This window comes from Lissotriton helveticus, chromosome 4_1 (genome assembly GCF_964261635.1).
Source record: "Lissotriton helveticus chromosome 4_1, aLisHel1.1, whole genome shotgun sequence".
Taxonomy (NCBI): domain Eukaryota; kingdom Metazoa; phylum Chordata; class Amphibia; order Caudata; family Salamandridae; genus Lissotriton; species Lissotriton helveticus.
This window is the reverse complement of record NC_136063.1, coordinates 419,101,040-419,124,875: the sequence shown is the minus strand read 5'-3', so window position 1 is coordinate 419,124,875 and position 23,836 is coordinate 419,101,040. Positions and strand designations below refer to the sequence as shown.

At 44.5% G+C, this 23,836-nt stretch overlaps 1 protein-coding gene across 4 annotated transcripts in view; it reads left to right on the top strand.

Moving 5' to 3' along the window:
- The window catches only part of VPS13B (vacuolar protein sorting 13 homolog B), a 3,181,000-nt gene that overhangs the window by 2,945,244 nt on the left and 211,920 nt on the right, over window positions 1–23,836 (top strand). For all 4 annotated transcript variants that reach the window (XM_078686964.1, XM_078686965.1, XM_078686963.1 and 1 more), the window contains exon 44: window positions 9,769–9,924. In XM_078686964.1, coding sequence (XP_078543090.1) covers window positions 9,769–9,924 — 156 coding nt within the window. The remainder of the gene's footprint in view (window positions 1–9,768; window positions 9,925–23,836) is intronic.

The window sequence follows — 23,836 nt, the reverse complement described above, 5'->3', positions numbered from 1 at the left end:
AGGTCACCTGGCATACCCCACGGGAAAGCAGCCAAGCCCTGAAACTAACTCTCACTAGTTCAACCCTTCACTCCAATATTCTAAAGTTACCAGTAGCAACAACAGGAGCTCAGAACTTACAGCACAAATTTATTATAAACTTAACAAACTTCTGGATATCATTATGCAAAATACTACATGATTTTTCTTCTTATAAATCTTGAATAAAATTGACAGAACACAAAATACTACATTACTTTTCCCCTTATCAAATTTGAATAAAATGTACAAAACGTATAACGGTATACAAACTACTATTATAAAATACTATTTTCCTCCTTGCATAAAAGGAAATTGTTTGTTTTCCTGGACCTCATCCTGATTTCTTATAACAGGATTATCAACGTAATTTATCACACGCTGATTTTACCTATTCGGACAGCCATTCTTGGCAAAGCTCAGAAAAAGGTTTGCATCCTCTCAACAACTCAAAAGTAGATACTTCATAAAATCATAGCATTGACGGAACAGCATTGGGAACTACACATTTTTTTATCCAAAGCCCTCTGAATACACTCAATCATCACACAATTCATGTATTCAGCCAAACCCTTGGTTTGAGTGACGTAGAACGAACTTTTGAAATGTTTAATATCACCTTGTTTCAAAAACAATTTGACTTCTTCAGTGAAAAACTGCACTCCATTATCTGAAATTAGATTGGATAGAAAACCCACTCTCAGGAAAACTTCTTCAAAAATTCAACCACATTTTTCAAATTAGGGTCTCCTAAAAACACATTTCAGGCGATTTCTTTCAAATAGTAATCTAAGAGGACTACAACAAAACGTGAATGACTGGGTAGTGAACTGAAAGGACAAACAACTCCAACTTTCTTCCATGGTTTGGATGCAAGATCAATAGTTTGATGTAGAGGATTTCTAACTTTACGTTTTTTCTCACAACTTTTGCAATTTACAGTCATCTACAAACTGATCAACATACTGATCCACACAAGGCCACGAGAACACTTCACGTATCCTGTGTTTAGTGAAAGTTCTTCTCAGGTAACCTTCATGGGCACCTCAGATTATTCTGCAACATAAACTCTCTGGGGGTACAAATCTCTCACCATGCATGAGAATACCATCTTCAACTGAAAGTTAATTTGCAACTTTCACAAATGATTGACAAGGACACCTCTATTTCGGCCAAAAATTCTCAACATCAGTCAAGATCTTGGATTTATTTATTCAACTTATAGAGCACACTATCTCCTTGCAAGCATCCCGGCACTGGTGGCTCATGAGAGGTAGGAGGGTATGTCAGGACAAGGCCGAACAACTAGGACTTGGGAAACAGCCACGTTTTTACACTTTTTCAAAAAGGGAGAAGCTCCCTAATTTACCTAATCTCCCATGGAAATCTATTCCACAGTTTGGCCGCTGCCACCCCAAAGGATCTTCCCCCTGACCTAACCTTCCTAAACCTAGGAACTCTCACCAGTCTTGCCGATGAAGAGCGAAGCAATCTAGTTGGAGTGTACCAATCAAATTTTGATTGCATTGCTGTGGGTCATATCCCATGAAGAGCTTTAAAGGCGAGGCAGAGGGACTTAAATTGTACTCTGCCTCAGAGGGAGCCAATGGAGTTCTGCCAAAGCTGCTGACGCGGACGATCTTCTGCGCAGCCCTAAGACTAACCTAGCTGCAGCTGATTGAATTCTTTGAAGCCTATCCAGCAGGAAACCGGGGGACTCCAGCAGGAGGGCGTTGCAATAGTCAAGCCTACTAAGGATTGTACATCTTGCCACTTGAGCACGCGCCTGAAAGGGTAATAATGGCAAGATCTTCCGAAGGGATCTAATGATTGCAAAGCAACAGGTTGTCGTTTTCGCAACCTGAGCTTCCATGGTAAGGTTGTTGTCAAGCATGATGCCCAAATTGCGGACTGTTTCTACTGGCCGAACTTTGATCGATGTTTCAGGAGGCCAGAAATTACTAGGAAAATGATGAGGAATCCTGTTCCCTGCACAGAAGAGCACCTCAGTCTTTCCAGCATTGAATTGAAGGGAGTTGTTCTGTAGCCAGCAAGCAGTGTCCCGCAGACACTTATGAAACACCTCCAACGGTGTCGAATCCTCTCCCTCAAAGGAGAGGATCAACTGTGTGTTGTCCGCATAGTTTATAGTGTTGATCTTATAAGATTTAATAACTGTGATCAGGGGTTTTAAGTATAGATTAAATAAAATAGGGCTAATTGCCGATCCCTGAGGAACCCCGTGCGGTACAAGGGAGAAAGCGGATTGAAAAGGGGGAGGGACACCGCCTTCTGTCTATCCTGCAGAAAAGATCGAAACCAGCGCAAGACGCAGCCTCTCACCCCAGCCTCACTCAATCTTCTCAGTAAGATTTTGTGGTTAGCCGTATCAAAGGCGGCAGACAGGTCAAGCAGGATCAATGCTGCTGCCTGTCCCCTGTCTGCTCGCCTTTGAAGCTCATCCATAGCGGTCACCAGGGCCGTCTCGGTCCCATGGGCCGGCTGAAATCCAAATTGAACTTCCTCCAGCAATTGAGGCTGCTCCAGATGTTTAGAGAGGGCTATACTAACCATGCGTTCAACAATTTTAGCAGGAAAAGGTAGCAAGGAAATAGGCCTGTAGTTGTTTGAGCACTCAGGATCCAGGGATGGCTTTTTCAACAAAGGGGATACCAGGGCTTGCTTCCAATGGGAGGGGACTCTACCACTGGCTGGCGACTGGTTACAGATCAGGCGAAGAGTAGGGAACAATTCTTCCTCATACTCCTTCCAGATCTTGCGTGGGACAGGGTCCATGGGCGAGCCGGAGGAAATACCCCGTGCCAGTCTGCTAAAAGCCTCCTCCGTTAGAGGCAGAAACTCCGATAATTGATCAGTGAGCTGCCAGGCGGGGCCATTAACCACATCCTCCGAGGCCCTTCCCCCAGAGGCAGGGGAATTACTAGCCTCAGAGGAATCCTCAAGATCCTTGATGATTAACTCGATCTTTTCTCTGAAGAACTTAGCCAAGTTCTCACAGAGTTCCTGAGAGGTGGATATTGAGTTCTTAGAACAGTCAGGACTTGTGAGACTATTCAGTATGTTAAAAATACTCCTTGAGCTATAACAGCATTACAGATCAAGGAAGAAAAGTAGTCATCCTTAGATTTTTGAATCAAATTCTTATAATCCATCTGTCTCTTTATAGCCACGCCTCTAACTTCTCTCAGCCTGTTTACATGCTAATTTCAGGTTTTGAAGTGTCGTTGAACCAAGGGGCAGAAGCTCTGCCCTTGCAGCTATGTTTTTTGAGGGGGGCATAAGAGTCCAAAGCTGAGGTAATATTTAGGCACAGCGAGGCATAGTTCTCATCGACTTGCCTGTCCAAGGAGAAGCAGTCTCCAACCTTGAACACCAAGTCAGAGGTCCTCAGCCGTGCAAGAGCCTTCCAGTCTCTACATAGATATTCCAGCGTAGCGTGCGGGACCCGAGTCTGAGCGACGTTAAATTTAACATAGAATTTAATTAAGGAGTGGTCTGTCCAGTCCTTAGGCAGAATGTCCCCCATATGCAGAAAATGGGGATCAGAGAAAATTAAATCAAGGAGATGTCCCTCCTTGTGAGTGGCTTCTGGGACTTGCTGGAAGAGGCCAAGACCTTCAGATGAATGGAGTAAATTAAAAAAAACAGAGTCGAGGGAGCCATTTAGCCACAGATTAAAATCGCCCAAAATTACCAACTGGTGGTGAGTGTCTGCCATATTAGTGAGGGTAACTAATAGTGATTGTTGCTGCAGAACACTGAAAGCCCCAGGAGGTCTATAGCAGATAACCCCAGTAAAAATAAGCCCAGAATCATTTTTTATGGACAGGCCGAGTAGTTCCAGTCCATTAACCATATCCATATCAATGGTCCCTATCTTCCAGGAGTCCTTGTATATGACTCCCACCCCACCACCTCTCCCGTTTGGCCTGGGAAGATGAAGAATTTTAAAACCTGGCGGATAAGCCCAACCAGGATCAACCTCACAGTCAGGGCGAGTCCCTGTCTCCATCATAAACTGAACATCGAGCACATGTGCTTCTACCAGCAATTTGATTTTGACGCTATGTCTTGGCAGAGACCTCACATTAAGAAGTCCACACATTAGGAGACCGCCAACAAGGAAATCTCCCAATGGGTGAGCTGAATCAACAAACCCAAGAGTCCCCTTATTAGCGTGGCATTCACCTATATGAAGGAGAGTCTCTCTGGAGTAATGTGAGAAACCAGCTTTCTGACGGGGATCCCCGACATCGTGAAAACGGGCAGCATAGCTGGCGCTGGGCGCCTCCTTGGTGCAGACGGGCTTGCCTTTGGCACGCCTTCGGCGCGCCGCGCGCCTGCTGTGCGCGTGGACCGACTACCCTCAAGATGGCGGGTCCGCTCGCACGGACGGACCCGGCCAGAGGGAATAGAACACCAGGAGCTAAGAAACCGCTCCGGTCCCCCAGCAAGTAAGTGCAAGATTAAACAATTTAATGGCACAGTAAAAAGCGATTTTAAAAACAATTTAAAAATGCGCCGCAATTCGAGGATGCGTGACCGTGCTAGACAGAGCCCTGCCAGACACACACTGCCACCCTCAAAAGCCGATAACAACGAATCGTTAGATTACTATTCTCTCCACTCACTCTCGCTACCAGCACACCTATTTTCCAAATCAACTGTAGCAAAAAGATAGCTCTTATTGTCTTCCCCTTAAGTATCCTCCACACATACCACCTTAGATGGAAACCTCTGCAAACATTCAGCTTGGATATTGTTGCTACCTGGTAAATACGAAATGTCAAAATTGTATTGCAGTAGTTTAGTGGAAAAAAGTGCAATGCACGGAGTGTGATCCTTAATTTTCTCCCCTGACAGAATTGTAACTAAAGGATTATGGTACATTTTTATCAGAAATTAGGTTCCCCATGCATAAGGATGAAATTACCTTATGGCCCACAAACATGCTAGTAGTTCCTTCTCACTGATAGAAAAAATTGTTTCAGCATCTCTTAGACCTTTTGATGCAAACTCTGTGTTCTATATAGCATCCTAATTCTGAGTCATAACTGCACTTAGACCTTCATTGCTAGCATCAACTGTGAAAGCGCATTGCAGATTGGGATCATATGGTGTTAAGATCCTTGACCCTGCCATTTGAGACTTTAGCCAATCAAACGCTTTCTGACAAACTTTATTCCATTCAAAAATGACATTCCTTTTAAAAAAGAGGTTAAAGGTTTAGCATAAGAAGCATTATCAGGAATAAAACGTGAGTAAAATTCACAGAGACCAATGAAAAACATAAGACCTGCTTTGTTATTGGGTGGGGCGGTGTTAGTGACTGCACTGACTAAACCAGTTCTCGGTTCAATCCCACTCTCTGACACTTTAAGTCCCAAATATTCAACCTTGTCCTTTAAAAACCTAAAATTTTTCTGCCTAAAGAACTACTCTGTGCTCCTGCATAATGTCTAAAACCTTTCCGAGAATAAAGTCATGTTCTTCTGTAGTGGCAGCACATATCAAAATATGATCTTGGTAAACTGCCACCGCATTTAATTTTTAAACATTTGGAATATGATCCTCTGAAAAACAGGAGCCGCCAAAGCTAACCCAAAGGGCATTCTGCAGTATTGAAACGTGCCACTAGAACAAAGAAAAGCTGTAGGAAGTCTAAAATGCAAGTTCAAGTACCACCTGGTGGTAAGCAGCAGCCAAGTCAAGTTTAGAAAACCATTTTGAATCCCATATTATGGCCAACAACTTGTTGATCTTCGGAACAGTTTGTGAATCCACCCAAATGTATTTATTTAAACTACAGAGATCCACACAAACTATCAGTTCACACCTTTTCTTACATACGACCACCAATGGCAACAATGACAAAGAAGATTATATGGGCCCAATGATGCCTTTTTCACACAGACCCATTAATTCTTTTTCTAAATCTTTCCTAACACAAAATGGCACACTTCCTAATTTGTGTTTGACCGGTATAGTCCCCACCTTAACTTTAATCCAGTGCTCAAAACGTTTGATAGTACCTAGTTGCTTGGAAAACACATCAGGATACTTTTTCTCAGGATCCTCGGAAAAGTTACTGGAAGTCACACCTGAAACTTGATCTCTTGCACCAGGCTTCAGTACCCTTTGGATTAAACCATAATGGAACCAACTGAGAATCCATAGCCCCTTAATGGCAACACAAGCATTCCCAACATTTTTCCTTCCTCTGAATTCTAGCACGTCTTCAAAATACCCATCTAATTCAATTTTCCGTCCTTCATGTGAGAAAGGTGACCTGTCAGGTGGTTCTAGTTGTCTGTAATTCCATGTGTCCTTAAATAGTTCCTGGGTGATCATCGTATTTCTAGCTCCAGAGTCAACAAGTAGTCATAGTTTTTTTTATCCCCTACACTCACATCAACCTACGGGTCAACACTCTCTGAAGGATCACCATACACAACCATTGGCTCAGCCACAACCATGACCATTTCTTGGAGATCATCTTGAATCTTGTTACGTTCATTTTTATTATAAACATAATCAGAGATATGTATTGCACCATTCCAGTCATGCCTACCACTTTGGCAAAAATTTGCAAAATGACCAATTCTGTTGCAAGACCTACATGTAACATATTTAGCAGGACATTCGTTTTCCTTTATGTGTACCCTGTTTCACAAATCTGAAACAAATATTGGTCTATTTAAGAAATGATTTGTTTTTGATACCTGTTTTTTCAACATCTTATCGTCTTTCTACCAAACAACACAGACTCAGAAGTCTTGTCCTCGAGTTCTCCCACTGACATTTACGTTTCGATGCTCTTCGCAGTTGAAATCATTTCTTCAAGACATGGATTACCCATTGAAAGGAGTTCCCATTGGACTCTCTTAGTACATTTTCTGATGAATTGTTACCTAACCACTTGATCAAAAAAGGCCTCAAATTGGCAGTCCGCAACTAGTCTTCTCAAGGCAGAAACATATGTGTCTACATCCTCACCACTCTATTGTTCTCTTTTTAAAAATGTGTGCCTACGACTACTACACTCAGTTGAACATCAAATTTGAGTTCCAGTGTTTTTTACAGCTTTGTAAAACTCGCCAACCTCTTTCCTTTGATTTAAAACAAGTGGAGGTGAATGTTTGAAAACTGATCTTCCTTCAAAGGATAAAGAGTGAAAAAGTAGGATTTGTTTCCTCTCTGGTCGAAAATTAGATGGATCAGTGGCCCCTAAGTATATATGAATTGCATCAAACCAGCTTCTCCATTAGACTGGTGGTTTTCCTGGAGTTTCTAATAAAGGTAGAGGAGGGTTCACAAACTTCATGGTTCAGACCCAAAAAAAAAAAAAAATGCCTGAAGTGGAATAATTGTTCTTGAAATGTATACTTGCAAGAATGTACAAAATCACAAAGGATGTATGCGCAGATAGGTGTGTGTCACAGAGAATATTTGAACCTTTAAGCGTTCAAATGCAAAATATTTCCCAGTTATAAAAATGATGTACGCTTCATCATAAGATGGAAAGAGAAATAGAAGAGGTGAGAGTATCCCCATGACATGCAGCTTCACTACATGTGCTAGCCATAAGAAGTAGTAATGTTTATATCACTGTTGCTATTGTTTCAAGGTGTGCCCATCACCAATGTTGATTCCTTCTTTTTTTAAATGTTGAAATATTGCTATCAGACAGTGCGGTGTGTCTATCACTGATGTTCCTTTCACATGAACACAAGTATAATTAACTTGTTTGTGAAGCACCTTAACTTCCCAAAATGGCTGCCTTGTGCATCTTGTTTACGTCAACAGGAATTTGGGCTTATTCTCTACATCTTCCCAAACCTGTAAGATTGCTGCCATCTGCGCTGATTTTTCTTTCTATTGACAATTGAGCTTCGCCACCAGTGCAGTCATCCCAAACATCCAAGATGTAAGCTACTCGTGTTAATCTACTTTCCTTTTAACAGGAAACAGGGCTTGTCATGAGCTGTATGAAAGGGTATGCTCAAAAACATTTAAGTTTTATATTTTTACCTCCATTTACAGCAGAACGGCATAGGAGATTCCCTAGTAATAGTGCACAGTCAATTGACTTTGGAATTTTACCTGTGTGGGGAATATCCACGAACAACAGAATGTGTGGATTCTTCGCAGACGGCTTCAGACGGACCCTTTTGCTTGTTGGCACATCAATTTGTAGTATTAAAGGACGAGTCCATCATAGTTGAGGGCTTTTTTAATGCAAGTCAAGAGGTAAACAGAAGCCACCTGCAGACCCCATGTAAGCATCCATGCCTTATATTCAACTGTCACCAATGTCACCCTTCTCTCCAACATTTTAAAGTGGCCAGTAGTGACAACAGGAGCTAAGAATTTACAGCGTAAACTTGATATAAACTTAACAGAATAGAAAACAAACTTCTGGATATCAGTGTGCAAAATACTACTCACTGGTAACCCTGGGCGTAGTTCGCGTAGTCGCAGTACGCATAGGTACGCGAAGTGCACTTCGCACTACGCAAGCTACGCGAACTGCGTAGTGCGGTAGGGAAAATGCTGTTCGCACTGATTGCACAGTGCCGGATGCTTGTCCGCACTGTGCAATCATTGCAAACGGCATCTTGCACAGTGCAAGCGGTCGTTTTCTGCAACTCGAGTAGATTTGTACTCGAGTGGCAGTTTTCTCAACGCTGACTGGTAGTTTTTCACCACTCGCAATGACAAACCTGACCTCCCCGAGTTGAGAATCTCACCGGGAGGTTTATTTTCCACGCTCGCGATCGGCAACTTGATGGTCGCGAACAAGGAAAAAATCTCGGCGGGATGTAATTTTGCCCGTTCGCGGTCGCCAACTTGACGTTGAGGACCGCGAGCAAGCAAAAAGTGCCCACTACGCGTTTTTGTACTGTGCTACATGCAATTCGCGTAGCACGTTGTTGCGCAAACTATGCGAACATAGCGTAGTCCTACGCCCAGGGTTACTCACTGGTGCCATGGTGAACATTTGAGAATATAGCCGAGTCCACACCTCCAGAATGGTACAGGTGGTGTCTCTGCTATACTGGCAGAATTAAAATCTACCATATTATCTCTCATTTGAGCCCAAAGTCCTTAAAGAGGCTGTAGTCAAAAGGGACTGAAGGGTGAGACATAGGAAGTCTAATTTCAAAGAAAGTATTCCATTCCAGGGTATAAAGAGAAATGGCCAGATCAAGGGTTGGGTACACTTAGGCCCTTCGCCCTTGCACCTGCCCTGCTGGAGAGCATGGTGACAGAGGGACTTAACAGGATGACACAAACAGATTTAAAGTATCACTTTTTCAAAACAATACTAAGAAACAGCTAACTATTTTTTGGTCTATCGCAATTCACTAACAAAGAGAAAGTATAAGCAGGTACAATTTCTACTCCCATCAGTTTACCTTTCCATTTCCTAATTATGATGTATTGAGCAATGTTTTACTGCAAAGAGCTCTAATACCCGATGTTTGTTTTTATGCACTTGTACTACCCCATTTTCTAATGTATAGCGTGTTTAATCTCATGTTTCTCTATAAAGTGCCTTAATACCTCATGTTTGACTGCAAAGTACTCTACCGCCTCGTGGTCTCTATGTGCTATTGAACAAGTTCAAATAAATAAACTTCAGCAATTTCTTTACTTTTGACCATTTTTTACTTGGCCTGTTCTTCAAGATTGGCTATTGAAAGTGCTGCTATTTTCTACCTGCAGCTGTTGCACATCTGCATTGAAGGCTGGGGGAACTGGCGTTGGTCAGAGCCATTTAGTGTGGACCACGCAGGAACACTCCTTCGAAGCATCCAATACAAGGGCAGGACCGCGTCACTCATCATCAAGGTGCTGCAGCTCAACGGTGTGCAAAAACAAGTAGGTGTTATAGTGCGGCCGACATTTGTATATGAGCCAATTTTTATTGCTGTCTGGTGTGTGTGCTGCACAGTTCATCAACCTATTTCAGGCACTCTTTGATGAGGAAACAGTCTATTTCTGCAACACTAAGGCCTCCTACGTGCATTTTCCTGTCAAGCAAAAGCCAACAGATGAGTTTAACATATTGGTTAACCTATGTAAGAATAATGACTGTTCTGGATTCATAGGGTTATTTCTATTGTCGGTATTTCTATTGTTATTTTGTTATCATAAACACAAAGTAATCATATAAAATCTTTTTTTTATCAATTTAAAGTTTGTTATTGCTAGCGATGTTAACAGTTACTGCCTTTTTAGGTCAGAGTTAACAGTGCAGTTGTCGGCATACCTATTGTGTCCAGTGCTTCAAAATAAACATAGTAGAATATTTGGCTTCACCCAGTGGAGTGTTATTATCTCAGCTGACGCTATTGACTGGTGTATAATTCCACCTCCTATGGAGTACTCGTATTGTAATGCATGAGGCACTATTTTACATCTCAAAATTTTAATAAAACATGACAATTTGAATTTGTTATCTGATAGATGCAGTGTATACAGAAAGTAAATTAGTGTTTTTTCACTAGAGTATCTGTTTTTTTGAATGCTTTAGTTAGGACTCAAAATGCAAGCCAAACTATTACTTTTGCATTTGCTTGCTCTTATTGCTAAAACAGACTGAAGAATGTAGTGGTATGTGTCACTGTCATGCGAGAAGTGTGCAGTCCCACTCTCAACCGTCACAATCTAGAATTGGGTTACTTGGATATGATTGCAGAGATTCGCATTTTGATTCTTGCAGTGTGGCTCCACCTGTCTCACATGGCGTTTTCATGCGTAAACATGGTAAGTAGAAAAGGCAATAACTGTAGCTTAGTACCTTTGGTTTGCCTGCCCAAAAACGATAACAAATATTTGTACAGGTCTAAATGTATTCCTAAAAAAGTAGGAATAATGGAGGGAGTATGGTCTTGGAGGGCAATGTGCACTCTGATATAAGAATAGGTATGGAACCTATCTCCTACAATAGGAACTTGATAAAAATTATGTTGTTGAGCCATTTCAAAACTCGACAAATTAAAGAAATACCTTAACAGTACATTTATTGATCCCTGATTCATCAGTTTAAAAAATAGCATTCTAAAATCCCCGAACGTCTTATATTTACAAAATTAAGCTAACAGATGTAAAAGACAATCTGTTTCATATTAAAACCTTGATAAAACGGGTAAGGTAAAAGCCGCTTCATGTGTACATTTAACACAGTAGTCTTTCTACGATTGCTTGAGGGCAAATGGTCTGCCCTGGGCACGATGAATTAAGTAGCGTGTTAGTGACGCATAGGAGATGTGGTGTGTCCCATGAGAGAGAAAGGAGGTAAGGGGATTAACAGAAGGAGAAGAAGTAAGAGGAAGGGAGAACATATTCATGGCTTATTAGTATACTATAAAAGCAGTGTGGGTAGGAGTAAGGGGGCTGAGAGCATGTGACAGGAAATGAAGTGAGCAATAGGCTTCCAAACTAGTCTGGGAAAAAGGGATTGTGTCACTAGTGGAAGGGGATCATAAAAACAACAAGCATTTGCAATGCAATAGGTCTCGCATTAGGAAAGTTTGAGCTATTGGTATTGTAACTGATTTTTTTTTATTTGTTTTGTTTTTGAAAATAGCGAAATTAATAGCTTTGTCATTTACAATGCCAATAGTTATAACTTTCGCAAATGTGACACCTATAGCATTTGTAATGCAATATGTGTTGTATTTACGTGACTTACATGTATTGATATTACAAATAACAATGGCTTTTATTTTTTTTAATAATGAATACTTAAATAAAAGTTATTGTAATTTATAATGGCAATAGCCTAAACGTTTGTACATAACTTATGTGAAGATTATGTTCAGTGTATTTTATTGTGACGAAAATCCAAGAACAGAAGTGAAATACTAACATGTTTTTGTTACATTTGTAATAAAGCTTGAAACAATGAGAGAACATATTTGAACCAGTTGTTGTTGAATGGTTGCACAGATTGATGCTGTGGTGGCGCTGAGTGATGTTGTGATGGCGAACGAGTGATGCTGTGGCGTTCAGTGATGCTGTTGTAGCGCATAGTGATGTTGTGGTGCCCCTGAGTGGTGCTAAGTGATGCTGTAATCTATGCTATGTTTTGTTTTGCTATCCTATATTTTGCTTTGTTATGCTATGCTGTGTTTTGTTATGCTATGCTTTGCTATGAAATGCTTTACGCTATGCTATGTTTTGTTATGCTATGCTTTGTTGTGTTTTGCTATGCTATGTTTTGTTTTGCTATCCTATGTTTTGTTTTGCTATCCTATGCTTTGTTTTGTTATGCTAGGTTTTGCTATCCTATGCTTTTTTGTTATGCTATGCTGTGTTTTGTTAATCTATGCTATGCTTTGTTATGCTTTGCTGGTGAGGGTGTGTGAGAGGGGGTGAGGGGGTGTGATGGTGAGGGGGTGTGAGGGTGTGTCAGGGTGACGGTGTGTCAGGGTGAGGGGGTGCGAGAGTGAGGGGGTGTGAGAGTGAGGGGGGGTGAGAGTGAGGGGGGAGGGTGCGGGGGTGTGAGGGTGTGGGGGGTGAGGGTGAGGGTGAGGGGGTGTGAGGGTGAGGGGTTGTGAGGGTGTGAGGTTGAGGGGGTGTGAGGGAGTGGGTGAGGGTGTGAGAGTGTATTCCCTCCTCAGGACAATATTGTGTCTAACGGCTATTCACTCCCTAAGAGAGTGTAACGGGGTATTGTACATGTGATGGACTCTACCTGTGATGTAACTTTTAGCGTGCACACTCTTAAATCCGGGTTTGTACACAGGTAGGGACCTTATTAACCTAAGCAGCTCTTGATAAATTGTCATCTCTTTGGATGCAGGTTCAAACGCAACCCTCGATTTTTCTCTAATAGGATGTAAAGTGAGTTTGGTGGTCTCACCCTGGCCCCTTGGGTGTCCTTAGCTTGTCTGGGTATTAATCCCCCTCTAATAATCAACCACCATTACACTGATTCGTTAAATGAAAGGTGTTTGTGCCGCAATAGGGGTGGGAGGAATGCTCAGTCACCTGTCTCCCTTGTAATGCAGTAATTCCATTCCTCAGAATTTGGTAAAAGAAGGTAGAAAGGGGAGGTGAAAGGGTAAAACTTGTCATTGCACCAAAAATATGAAAATAATGTGCATAATGTCACTGGAAGAAGTTTATTTCTCTTCTGGCTTCCCTTACGTCCGCCCCACTTTGCACACAAAGAACAGAGGGCTAGAATAGATTCCAGAAACAGCCCAGGCAAAATGTCCAAACCAGCCCCACACTGTAGGAGGCAGCCACTAAAGGGGGCTCCAGTGGCATGGATGTGTCATGGTAGCCAGTCTTGCTCTCAGAAGCCCCTAAACCTTCATTTCACTGGGTAAAAGCCAGCATGGCCGAGTGACCAGTCCAAAACTGACACATTACATCTCACACAAAACCAAAATGTACTTACAACGAAAATAGGGAACATTTTATTGCATAACTGGTGGAAGAGGCAGTGCTTACTTGCAGGTGGGGCCCACCGGCACTCTTTTCTAGGGCGCTGGGACTTATTTTCATCCATCAGTGATTGCCATTGAAGAAGGGACGTGGGGTGTGTGAGGGTCGCCAGTGCTAGTATCTATGAGACGACCGAAAGCTGTAAGTCACGGAGAGGCCCGGTGACAGGGAGACTTCCGGAGTGAGCCAGGCAAGGCACGAGTTACACTCAGACGTGACAGACAAGGAGGAGAGACTTGACAACCGCTCCGAAAACGAAACCCTTTTCACATGAGGACGATATGGGAGAGGGAAATGGGTGAGAAGGGCTAACAGATCTTAGAAAAAAGTGGAATATAAAATACGAGGCGGAGGTTGAAACAAAAAAAGACACACAATTAGAGACAGGGAGACAAACTTCTAGAACCATCGACACTTACAGACACAGGAACATATGCAGTGCTTTAAATGGGCTGGTACTGTCCGGTAGGGAGTACCAGCACTTTTTTATTTTGAGAGGGAGAGTACCGGCACTTCTCAAGAGAAATACTATACCTTTAATTGGAGATTACTGGCACTTCTCAGCAACAAGCAGGTACTCTGGGGCAGAGTACCAGCACTTCTATTTTTCCATTTCAAGCACTGCAACATATGTATACACAGGGAAACAGACTGAGACAGACAGACAAACAGTAAACAGAGTACCAGTCAAATAGAGAGACTTGCAGGGGTACAGATATGAGAAATATTCAAGTGAGGAGAGTGAATGAAATTGAGAGCGAGAGAGACAGGAAGAGAGAGAAAGAGAGGGGGGGAGACAGACAAAAATAGAGAGGTAAATTAAGAATACAGAGATGCAATCTGACAGGCGGACATACACCCTCCTATACCTCAGAGATGAAGGAGAGAAACCTCGATTGAGAGCCGAAAACAACAAGACGCTGTGGCAGAGAGGGACGCGCAGGCAGCGTCTGGGGGGATTTAAATGCAAACTAGCATAAACTTTATCACGCCAACCAGTCGGTCATTGTGAACACGCGCACAGAAGGTACGCCTTTAACGTGTACATGGCACAGCGTTAACTCCTGGGCGTGCACATGTAGTACAGAACACCACTGCGTGCACATGCTCGAGTTACAGTGGTAACGCGGGGTGCCTTAAAACCCCAGGAGCTCTCGGTGGTACCCCCTACAGCAACCATGGCAAACAGATCACCCCAATCCCCCCCGCCCCCACACACACACACCTACTGTGCACTTCACTACACCCGACGCACACGCTATGCATTGTTCGGACTCTGTGTGAGTGACACCTGTGCCCCAGAGTGAGGAACCATACACCCCTCACATACACACGCATGCACACACTCGCACGGTCGTGCTCAGGCGCCATAACTCACGCGCTTGTGTGAGAAACTACAAAGCCAAGACACCACCCGCCACACAGGCACTAACGGAAGCATGCACGGGACTGCTGTGGCAGGAGGAGCTATACCACACACTGCACTCTGCTTACCACATGAGAGGGAGGGAGGACCCCCATACATGCGCCTACTGACAGCAGGATGAGGAGAGAGACCCCAGCCCCTCTCCTCATAGTGCCTGGGTCTACAGAAGGCGCGCTAAGAGGTCAGGCAAGGCAGGTGTGCACAATAAATAGCTTGCTTTTCTTTTCCTGCTGAGAGGGCTTTGAAATAACCGATAAGAGAAACAAGGCTCTTATCAAACTTCAGGGGGAAAAAAGGAAACACCCACACCACGTAGACACAGGTTCGAGTTTGTAGGAGTCAGGAGCAGAGTGTGGACACACGGACTGAGGGGGACAGTCCGAGCGCTGTCCGAGGTCTGTCCAGACGGAGTTCTCTTCGGCAGACCCCGCAGCTGTGCGAGAACCTGGGGCCAGAGGCCCAGAAGTGGGAGGACAGTTTCGGCGCTGACTCTCGGTGTGAGAGAAGACGGCCAATGCTGCAGACTTTGGAGCTGGAGTACCAGGTTCGAGCCTCGGCGTCGGAATGTGAGACAGGAGATGGGCACGGCGCCGTGCGCGCCCACGAGGTGAAATCTGCGCTCGTGCCCATCTCGTGTCTACATTCCCAGAAACGGACAGCAATAGGTTTCGAGCAGACAGCAATCAATGCTTCCCATTGCTTGCACGTCTAGCTCGACCTAAAAATTGGCAGATGGCCCACTTATTATTTCTGCAAGGGTCAATATTGCACCCTACTTTGTTCAGCTTGCACATGAGGTTCAAAGAAAAACTTCTCCTGCAAATGTGGGCATGAGTTTACTGGTGCACTGTCAACACCCAACACCAACAGATCAATGGCCATCTGAATGTTCATTCCAAAACGATGGGGCTCAGTAAACCATGTCTTTTGACCAACTGTCTGTGCTTTACCCATTCGTAAATGTCTGCTATTTTTTTTAAGCTTGATTTTTCTAGAACAGAACCTAGATGTTTCCACCTGGAATAACCTTGTCTGGTCCCACGTCATGTTTCCTCCTTCCCCAGCTAAGGCAGTCTGCGATCATAGCACTGATGTCACCCTGTCCATCTTGCCAAAGGGTTTATCTTTTTCTTATAGCTGAAAATCCTGAAAAGGAGGGTGCCAGAATATGGGGCTGCAAGAAGTATGTGCTGTAGCAAGGCTCCGCCGGCTGTCTACCACTGTATGTATGATGTAGTGCATATTGATACTCGCAATGGTCCTATAAGCCTTTGAGGTAAATCCATGTTAGCTTGGTGTGTGCCAGGAACAGAGCTGAACTGATAATCATTTGAGGGTATATGCCACAATGTTCACTAGCCTATAACTACAAGATGCCAGCCTGAGGAGATGCTGCCAATCCTGGAGCAACCTGACTGCTCCATCTGGAGTTACTGAGTGTAGGGAAACTGTGGCATAATTGCACATGGTGGTGACCCTGTAACTGTATTGGCACCTGCCTGCCCAGGGCCTGTAGTGACTGCCCTGTGGTCTTGGAGAGGAGGGGTTGCACACTTGGATGCCATGCTACCAACTGGCTGTGAACATGAAAACTTGGTCTACTTGACCCCAAACAATATGTCCTGGGATTCGGGCTATAGGATTTACACACCCCTGACTACACCTAATGAATTGTAGAATCCGCAGCTATGAACACGGTGGAAAACTGTTGAGTGTTCGCTGAAGAGCTTGTTCAGCTTCTCACCCTTTGACCCACATGTTTTGGGTAGAGAGGGTTCATAGACACTGGGCCCACAACCTCCTCCTGGCATGGCTGCTCGTCTGATAATTGCCAAATTGATAAACTTCATAGCTCATGGCCTGGTTCAGCAACTGGCCAAGAAGAAGGAAGACCATACACACGATGGCTAAAGCATCTCCATCTTTCCTTACTTTACAGCATCAGTCCAGGCAGAAGCACGTGACTTCATCCCGGTGAAAAAGAGCCCCCTAAAGCCTGGAAGTCAATAAGTCTTCCAGCCAAACTGCGAAACACCATCAATGGTAAACAGCACATATTCACCAGCCTCAAGTATGCTGCAAAGTTCCTCCACAAGTATCTTTTGCCGGTCTCCTGACTAGGACAAGGGCATTACTGCAGAGAGAGAGGCAGAACAACCTCAGTGATGTAGACAAATTGCTACAGTATTTCTACTGGATACTTGTTAACGTAAATTTCTTAAACTATGAGTACCCTCAGTCACCAGACTGGATATGGACAGTCAAAAAGCAGGGCTCTTCCCCACCTATTGGTGGCTCTATCCAGCGCTGCGCAAAGTTAGGTCAACTATGGAAGTGATGAGTTGAGCTGCATATAAGTGCCATCCGGGCGTGCTGACATCAGTTTCTTTATTTCCACACCTTTAGAGGCAGATTCGGAGCTCCACTATTTCTTCTTCTTTCCTTGAACAGTTTTCTTTTCTTATTGATATTACCTCTTAAATTCTTCCAGTCTGCAAGGGAACATATCACCCCCTAAGACTGCAGGGTTTAAACCTTTTAGGGACTGTTTCAAACAGACGTCTGTCAAAGATCCCCTCAAGGTGTGCCTCTGGTGTTTGGTTTCGACGCATGACTCCAAGGCCTGCGACAGCTGTGCCCAGATAAATCTGAAAGCCACCTGAGAACGTGGAGCAAAGCACTACATGCCGAACGTGGCAAGACTCCCCCCTGTCGAAGTCGAGAGTGCGAACCCACTCCTGTTCCTACAGCAGATCATCTTCGTGGTTGAAGTCTTCAGGTAAGTCCAAAAAGAAACACAAGAAAACCAAGCAGAACTCAACCCCTTCTCACTATTTTCGTTCTCCAGAGAAGGTTTGTGGGTGTCACTGTGTCCCTAGGTCTCACTCCTGTTACAACGAGGAACCAATTCCAACCTTTGTCCCAATGCACTCGTAGTTTGTGAGTTTGTCTGCAACGTCACAATAGTAGAAACCTTTAGTGAAACCATTCTGCGTATCTTAAGCATGTTTTTGGCTCCCTCTGGCATGCCTTTGGGCCCAAAGATCTGCTTGGGTGTCCAATCAGGTTACGACCAGCGTATCTGTCCTTTGCGTTATCTGTCCTCGTTGAACCCATTTGCGTCACCACACAGGCATTGGTGTTGACTTCGTGTTTAGTGACAAAATCTAAATACATTCCTTGGACATCGATGCCAGGCCCAATGACTGAGGTGGATCCACAATCTATTAAGCTGAATTAGTTTCAACCTCAACCAGTGCCACAGCCAGATCCTGATGTCAATACCACCCAGTCATACATATACACTGCACTGACTTTTTGGCTTAAACTCCAACTAGAGTCAGCCATATCGAGACAAGAATGTGAGTGATGGAATTGGGCTTGCCCCACCTAATGATCAAGATAACTGATACATAGATTTATAAGATACCTCATTCGATACAATCCTCATTTCCCCTTTGGATCATCAACTGAGGAAAGTACATCCTTTGTGTCATTTGAAGAGCTATTGTCACCCTTGACCTCCACTTCTCCACTTTGAAGGTAAAAGCTAATGGTCTTAAGCCCTTCGGTGCTCATGACGAGCTGAGCTCGTCATGAGGTACACCTCTCGTGTGCTCATGACGAGCTGAGCTCGTCATGAACACACCCATTTCCATTATGATCCAGCACAGCAGGGGAAAACGACAAGCAGCCAAGGTGTTAATGAGGTTCTTCAGCCTGGTCAGATACTGACTGAATTTCTTCTACACTTCAATGAGACCCTCACTTCTACACTCTTGTCAATTGCCAGGTCGCATGCCACCATAGTCCAGCTCCCAGCGACCTTGATTTTTTAAATTTAGCTTCCTACTTCTAAGAGTTTGTTGGTGCAGGTGTCATCCAGCAGTGTGAACGCTAGCGCCTTTCTGACTGCTCCTGATACAGAGTCCAAACATACAGAAACATTTGGCAAGAGAATGTTTTCATGGGCCCTGCGTTGAGGTCGGTCAACACCAGCTGCATCCTAGGGCATTCGACCTATGCACTTTGAGACATGGTTGGGGATATCTTACTGGCAGTCCCAGAACACGTACGGGCTTCCTTGGCCTCAGACTATTCAGGTTCTGCCGCTAAGTTCGGCATTGGTTGTATGTTGGAATGAGTTCCTCAACAACGACTCCCTAAACAATGCGATCTCTAGTACAACCGCATCTCAACCATTACCGTGCATTACTTTACCACAATGTTCATGGTAAAGGAATGCATGGTAAACCCACCCCCTAAAAACTAAACCTTACCCCTCCCACTCCCCAAAAACTACCCCGTACCCCCCATCTCCCACCCCTAAAAACTGACATGAATCCCCCAAACCTCCTAGAAACTACCCGAACCCCTCCCACCCCCAAAAACTAACACAACCCACCCACCCCCTAAATCTATCACTAACGTCAACCCTAAAAACTATCTCAACCCTCCTAAAAATGAACACGTACCCCTCCCACCCCCTAAAAACTAACACAAACCCCTCCCACCCCCAAAAAACTGACACAACCCCCCTCCACCCTGAACCTCTCTTACCTGTTCCTGTCCGACGCTCCTCTGAACTCCGTCCTGCACAAACAGTAGACCGACTTAGCCTTAACCACGCACATGAGTGATTAACACTAAGTTGTTGTTCGTACAAGTTGTTGTTCTGCTTGCGTGTCTCTGGAACTTGTTGTTCCGGAGTCATTGTTGAGGATGCTCCCCTTGGGCATCCACTCAGGTCTGTTTGTATAGGAAGGGCTATTGTGACAAGCTTGGTTCTCCGGCGCCAAGCATGGATGAGAGCATCAGGTTTCTTTGGGGACTACCAGACGTCCTAATTGGTTATGCACTTCAACAGTTCCTGCGAGTTCGGCTAAAAAGTGGACTAGACCCTGGAGCGTTTTAAAGAGAGCTGAGACACAGCATGCTCGTTGGGTCTTTTGGCACCAGTCCAGCAATCCTCCCAAAAGTTTCGCCCTTTTCCGGAATATGCCAGAGGCTTGGTGTATCGACAGGATCAGACCCCACTGCACACAATTCAGGCCTCCCAGCCTTTTCAACTTCAAAACCTCTTTAGTTCACCCTTAGTGGCACACAGCTATGTGTTATAAGGCAGGGTTAGCCACTGCAATCCAGGGTGGCAGAGCATCACATCTGACTGGTTTCTACTTCCACTGATCCAATGGGGCTACCCCATGCCATGCCTTTTTGAACCACTGCACCTACATCAGAGCAACTTTGGGAAACCATCTGTCCTTTTTGCACCAGGAAGTGCAGGCTCTATTGGCCAAAGAAGCCCTTAGAATGGGTACCAGCCTCAGATGGTATTCCCGCTACTTCCTTGTCCCGAAAAAAATGGAGTCCATCGTCCTATTTTGAATTTTTCCCACTCAACGCCTTCCTGAGACAGCACAAGTTCAATAAGGCGTTGTACCTGCAGGACGGCTATTTTCCCAGCCCTGTCCTATGGGCCCACATATGCTATCTGTGGTTCAGCGTGGGCCACAAGCACTTTCAGTTTGCTGTGCCCCATTTCAGCCTCACCAGTGCCCCTCGAGTGCTCAAAAAGGTGATGGAGGTAGTTGCTGTCCAACTTTGGAGGTCAGTGGTCCCAGTCTTCCCCTTCTTCGACTGGCTGTTGAATGCGGACTTGGCACCGTCAATCGCGGACCACCTACAGGCAATGGCGAACATCCTAACATCGCTGGCAAACGCAAAACTGACTCCTTCTCAGTGTTTTTTTCATCTGCACCATCCTGGATACATTGCACTTTCAGGCTTTTCCTCTGGGCCAGTGAGCCCAGAACTTTCAGGCTATGATCCTGATGTAACTGCTTCTGTCCTGGGTCTCATTAAGGGAGGCTCAGAGGCTTCATGGCTACCTGCTCTCTGATAATGCCAGATGGCACATTAAAGTCCTGCAATGGAATCTCAGTGGGCCCAACACCAGGGGAGCCTTTCAGATTCCATACAGGTTTTGGTGGAAACTGCAAAAGATCTGCAGTGGTGTCTTGTGGCAGGTCCCTCTCCCTATCCCACCCAGAGTTGACGGTGGTGACGGACATGTCACTTCTCGGTTCAAGAGGCTATCTGGCAGAGGTGGTGCTCAGAGCACTCTGGTCTCCGGCGACCTCTACATTAATTTGCTGAGTTGCTGGCAATTCACTTGACGTTAAAGCCCTTACTGCCAACCATCAAAGGAAGGATGATGCAGGTTCTTACAGACAATACCACTGCCTTGTGAAACCGCAACAAGAACGGCCAGATTGTGTCCTGGGTCTTTTACCAGAAGGTACTGTGCCTCTGGAACTGGCTAAATCATCAGAGCATTTTCCTGGTGGTACACCACCTGACAGGACTTTAAACACCAGGGTTGATGAACTCAGCTGACAATGCCTAGCAAATCATGAATGGCAGTTACACCCAGAGGTGGCACATGTTGTGGAGAACCCTGGCTCGATCTCTTCACTGCTGCCAAGAACCTGCAGTATCAACACTTGGGCGTACTGAAGTTCCCAGGAAGGCTCTCTCTTAGATACGCATTCTGCATAGAGTGGAGCACAAGACTTATGTATGCCTTCTTGCCGCTATTTCTCCGTCCACGAGTTCTGAATACGATCAGGAACGTCCGCGCTCAAGACATTTTAGTGTCTCCAAATTGAGCCAGGAGAGCGTAATATCCAGAACATCTGGGTCTGAGCATTGCTCCTCCTATCAGCTTTGGGACGATCAGCTGTCACAGCAACAGGGCAGGGTATTCAACCTGCGCAACCTTCATCTCCATGAGTGGAGATTAAGCTGCAGCAGTTGATCTCCTTTGACATTAATTCCGAAGACATTGATGTAATCCTGGCAGTTAGGTGCCCTTCCACAAAAGCAGTGTACTGCGGGGTCTGGATTATGTTTGTGGCTTGGTGCAGCACCCACCCGACGGACCAGTTGCAGACCAAACTGTAGGATGTCTTGTTTGTTTTGTCTTTGACCTAGCAATGACTTGCAGTGGGTACTGATTAGCCCTCTCAGACATTTTACGTTTGGTGGACCAGTAATCCTTGTTCAAATACCAGTTGTGTTGCATTTTCTTAAATTTTTGAAAGATATGTTTCTACCAAAGCCCTTTTGGGACTTAAATTTGGATCTCACCTTCCTCGTGTACCCCTTTTCAACCAGTGTACAGTTGTCCATTGCAATTCCTGACCTTAAAAACAGTTTTTCTGGTTACAATAACATAAACATGCTGTGTGAGTGAGTGAGCTTCAAGCCGTCTTAGCCCAGCCGCTTAATACCACAGTTTTTCCTGACAAACTGTTGTGAAGAACTTTAGTTGCTTTCTTGCTGAAGGTTATTGATGCCTTTTCACGTGGGACAAGCTATTACTATTCTGACATTCTTGGCTCTGCCTAATCCTTCGAAAGAGGAAGAGAGACTTCACCGTTTGGACTTCAAGAGAGCGTAAAACCTTGACATCGATTGCACCAAGGAATATCGAGAGGACGATTAGCTATTTGTGGGGTTCTCTGGGTCAAAGTAAGTCAAGGTGATGCAGTAGCCAAACCATCTCACAATGGATAGTCCTCTGTATTAAGATATGCTACACATTTGGCTAAGAATTAGCCTCCAGAAGACCTGAGAACTTATTTCCCTGGAGCTAAGGCTACTACGTTGGCATGCGGAGTGCCTGTCCTGGGTATATGCAAGGTTGCTACATGGGAAACAGTGGACACGTTCACGAAGCGCTATTGCCTTGACAGTCTGGTACATCAGGATGGACTTTTTGCCTGTTTTGATCATGCTGGACTTTTTGATTGGAGCCTTTCCACAGACCCATCACCTTGGGAGATACTGCTTTTGGTACCTATTCACAAGGTTGAGGAATCTGAAGTTAGAAGTGCCCATCAGAACAAGTTACTTACCTTTGGTAATGCTCTTTATAGAGAATAGTCTAATTAACCCCTGATTCTTCACCACCTTTACACCTCCCTGTTTAATGTAATTGTCTCCTTTTGCATCAGTTTTTTGGTTTTGAATCTGCACACTGGTCCTTCCAATCTGCTGAATGGCTCAACGTCTAAGGGCATGGATAAGCTTATGAAAGAAACTGATGTCAACGCACATAGGTGGCGTTTATATGCGGCTCTGCTCATCCCTTCCAGAGTGGAACGAAATTGGCTGATTAGATTTCCTCTCCCTGTTGATTATAATGCTATCTGTGATGCTGATCCATCTATACGCCATGGAGCCGGGGTACGCTGTACTTCTTGATGCACATGCACCTTTCATCTTTGTATGGGAATGCTCCCAGTGGTCACCTTCATGCTAAGTGCTATTTTTCCGAGGGTTGCCCATGTGTCTACACCCACCTGGCTAAGGTTATCCTTGTCTGTTCTCACATTCTCCTACCTAACTTGGTCACCATCTCTTTGTAGAGGGAAGATTGCCTGGCAGCCTTGCCACTCGGAGTAGTTCCTTGAATATTGTATTTGGCTTTGTTTTTCTGGTAACTGTTTAGTAATTTAGTCATTGGACTGCAATGTTTATTTTAGGCTTAATTGAATGTTTTTTGATTGATGGAGCGAGGTATGCCCATTTTCCGTCTCTGATGCAGGGATTGCATCAGAATGGCAAGGGGGTGGTATTGCAGAGAGCATTGGTCATCTCGATCACACAGAAACATACTCATAAACAGTTTCTTTCACAACAAGGATCTCTTAAGACCATGCAAGATGCTAGTATATTGTCCCTACCATGGTGAATAGGCATTCCATCAGGCTATTTATGTGGAATGTGTGAGGCATGAATGATGCATGCAAGGCCCATCATGTACCAGCCTTTCTCAATAGACACTGCGTAGATATTGAGTTTTTGCAAAACGATCGCCTCACTAGTCAAACTGTCTCC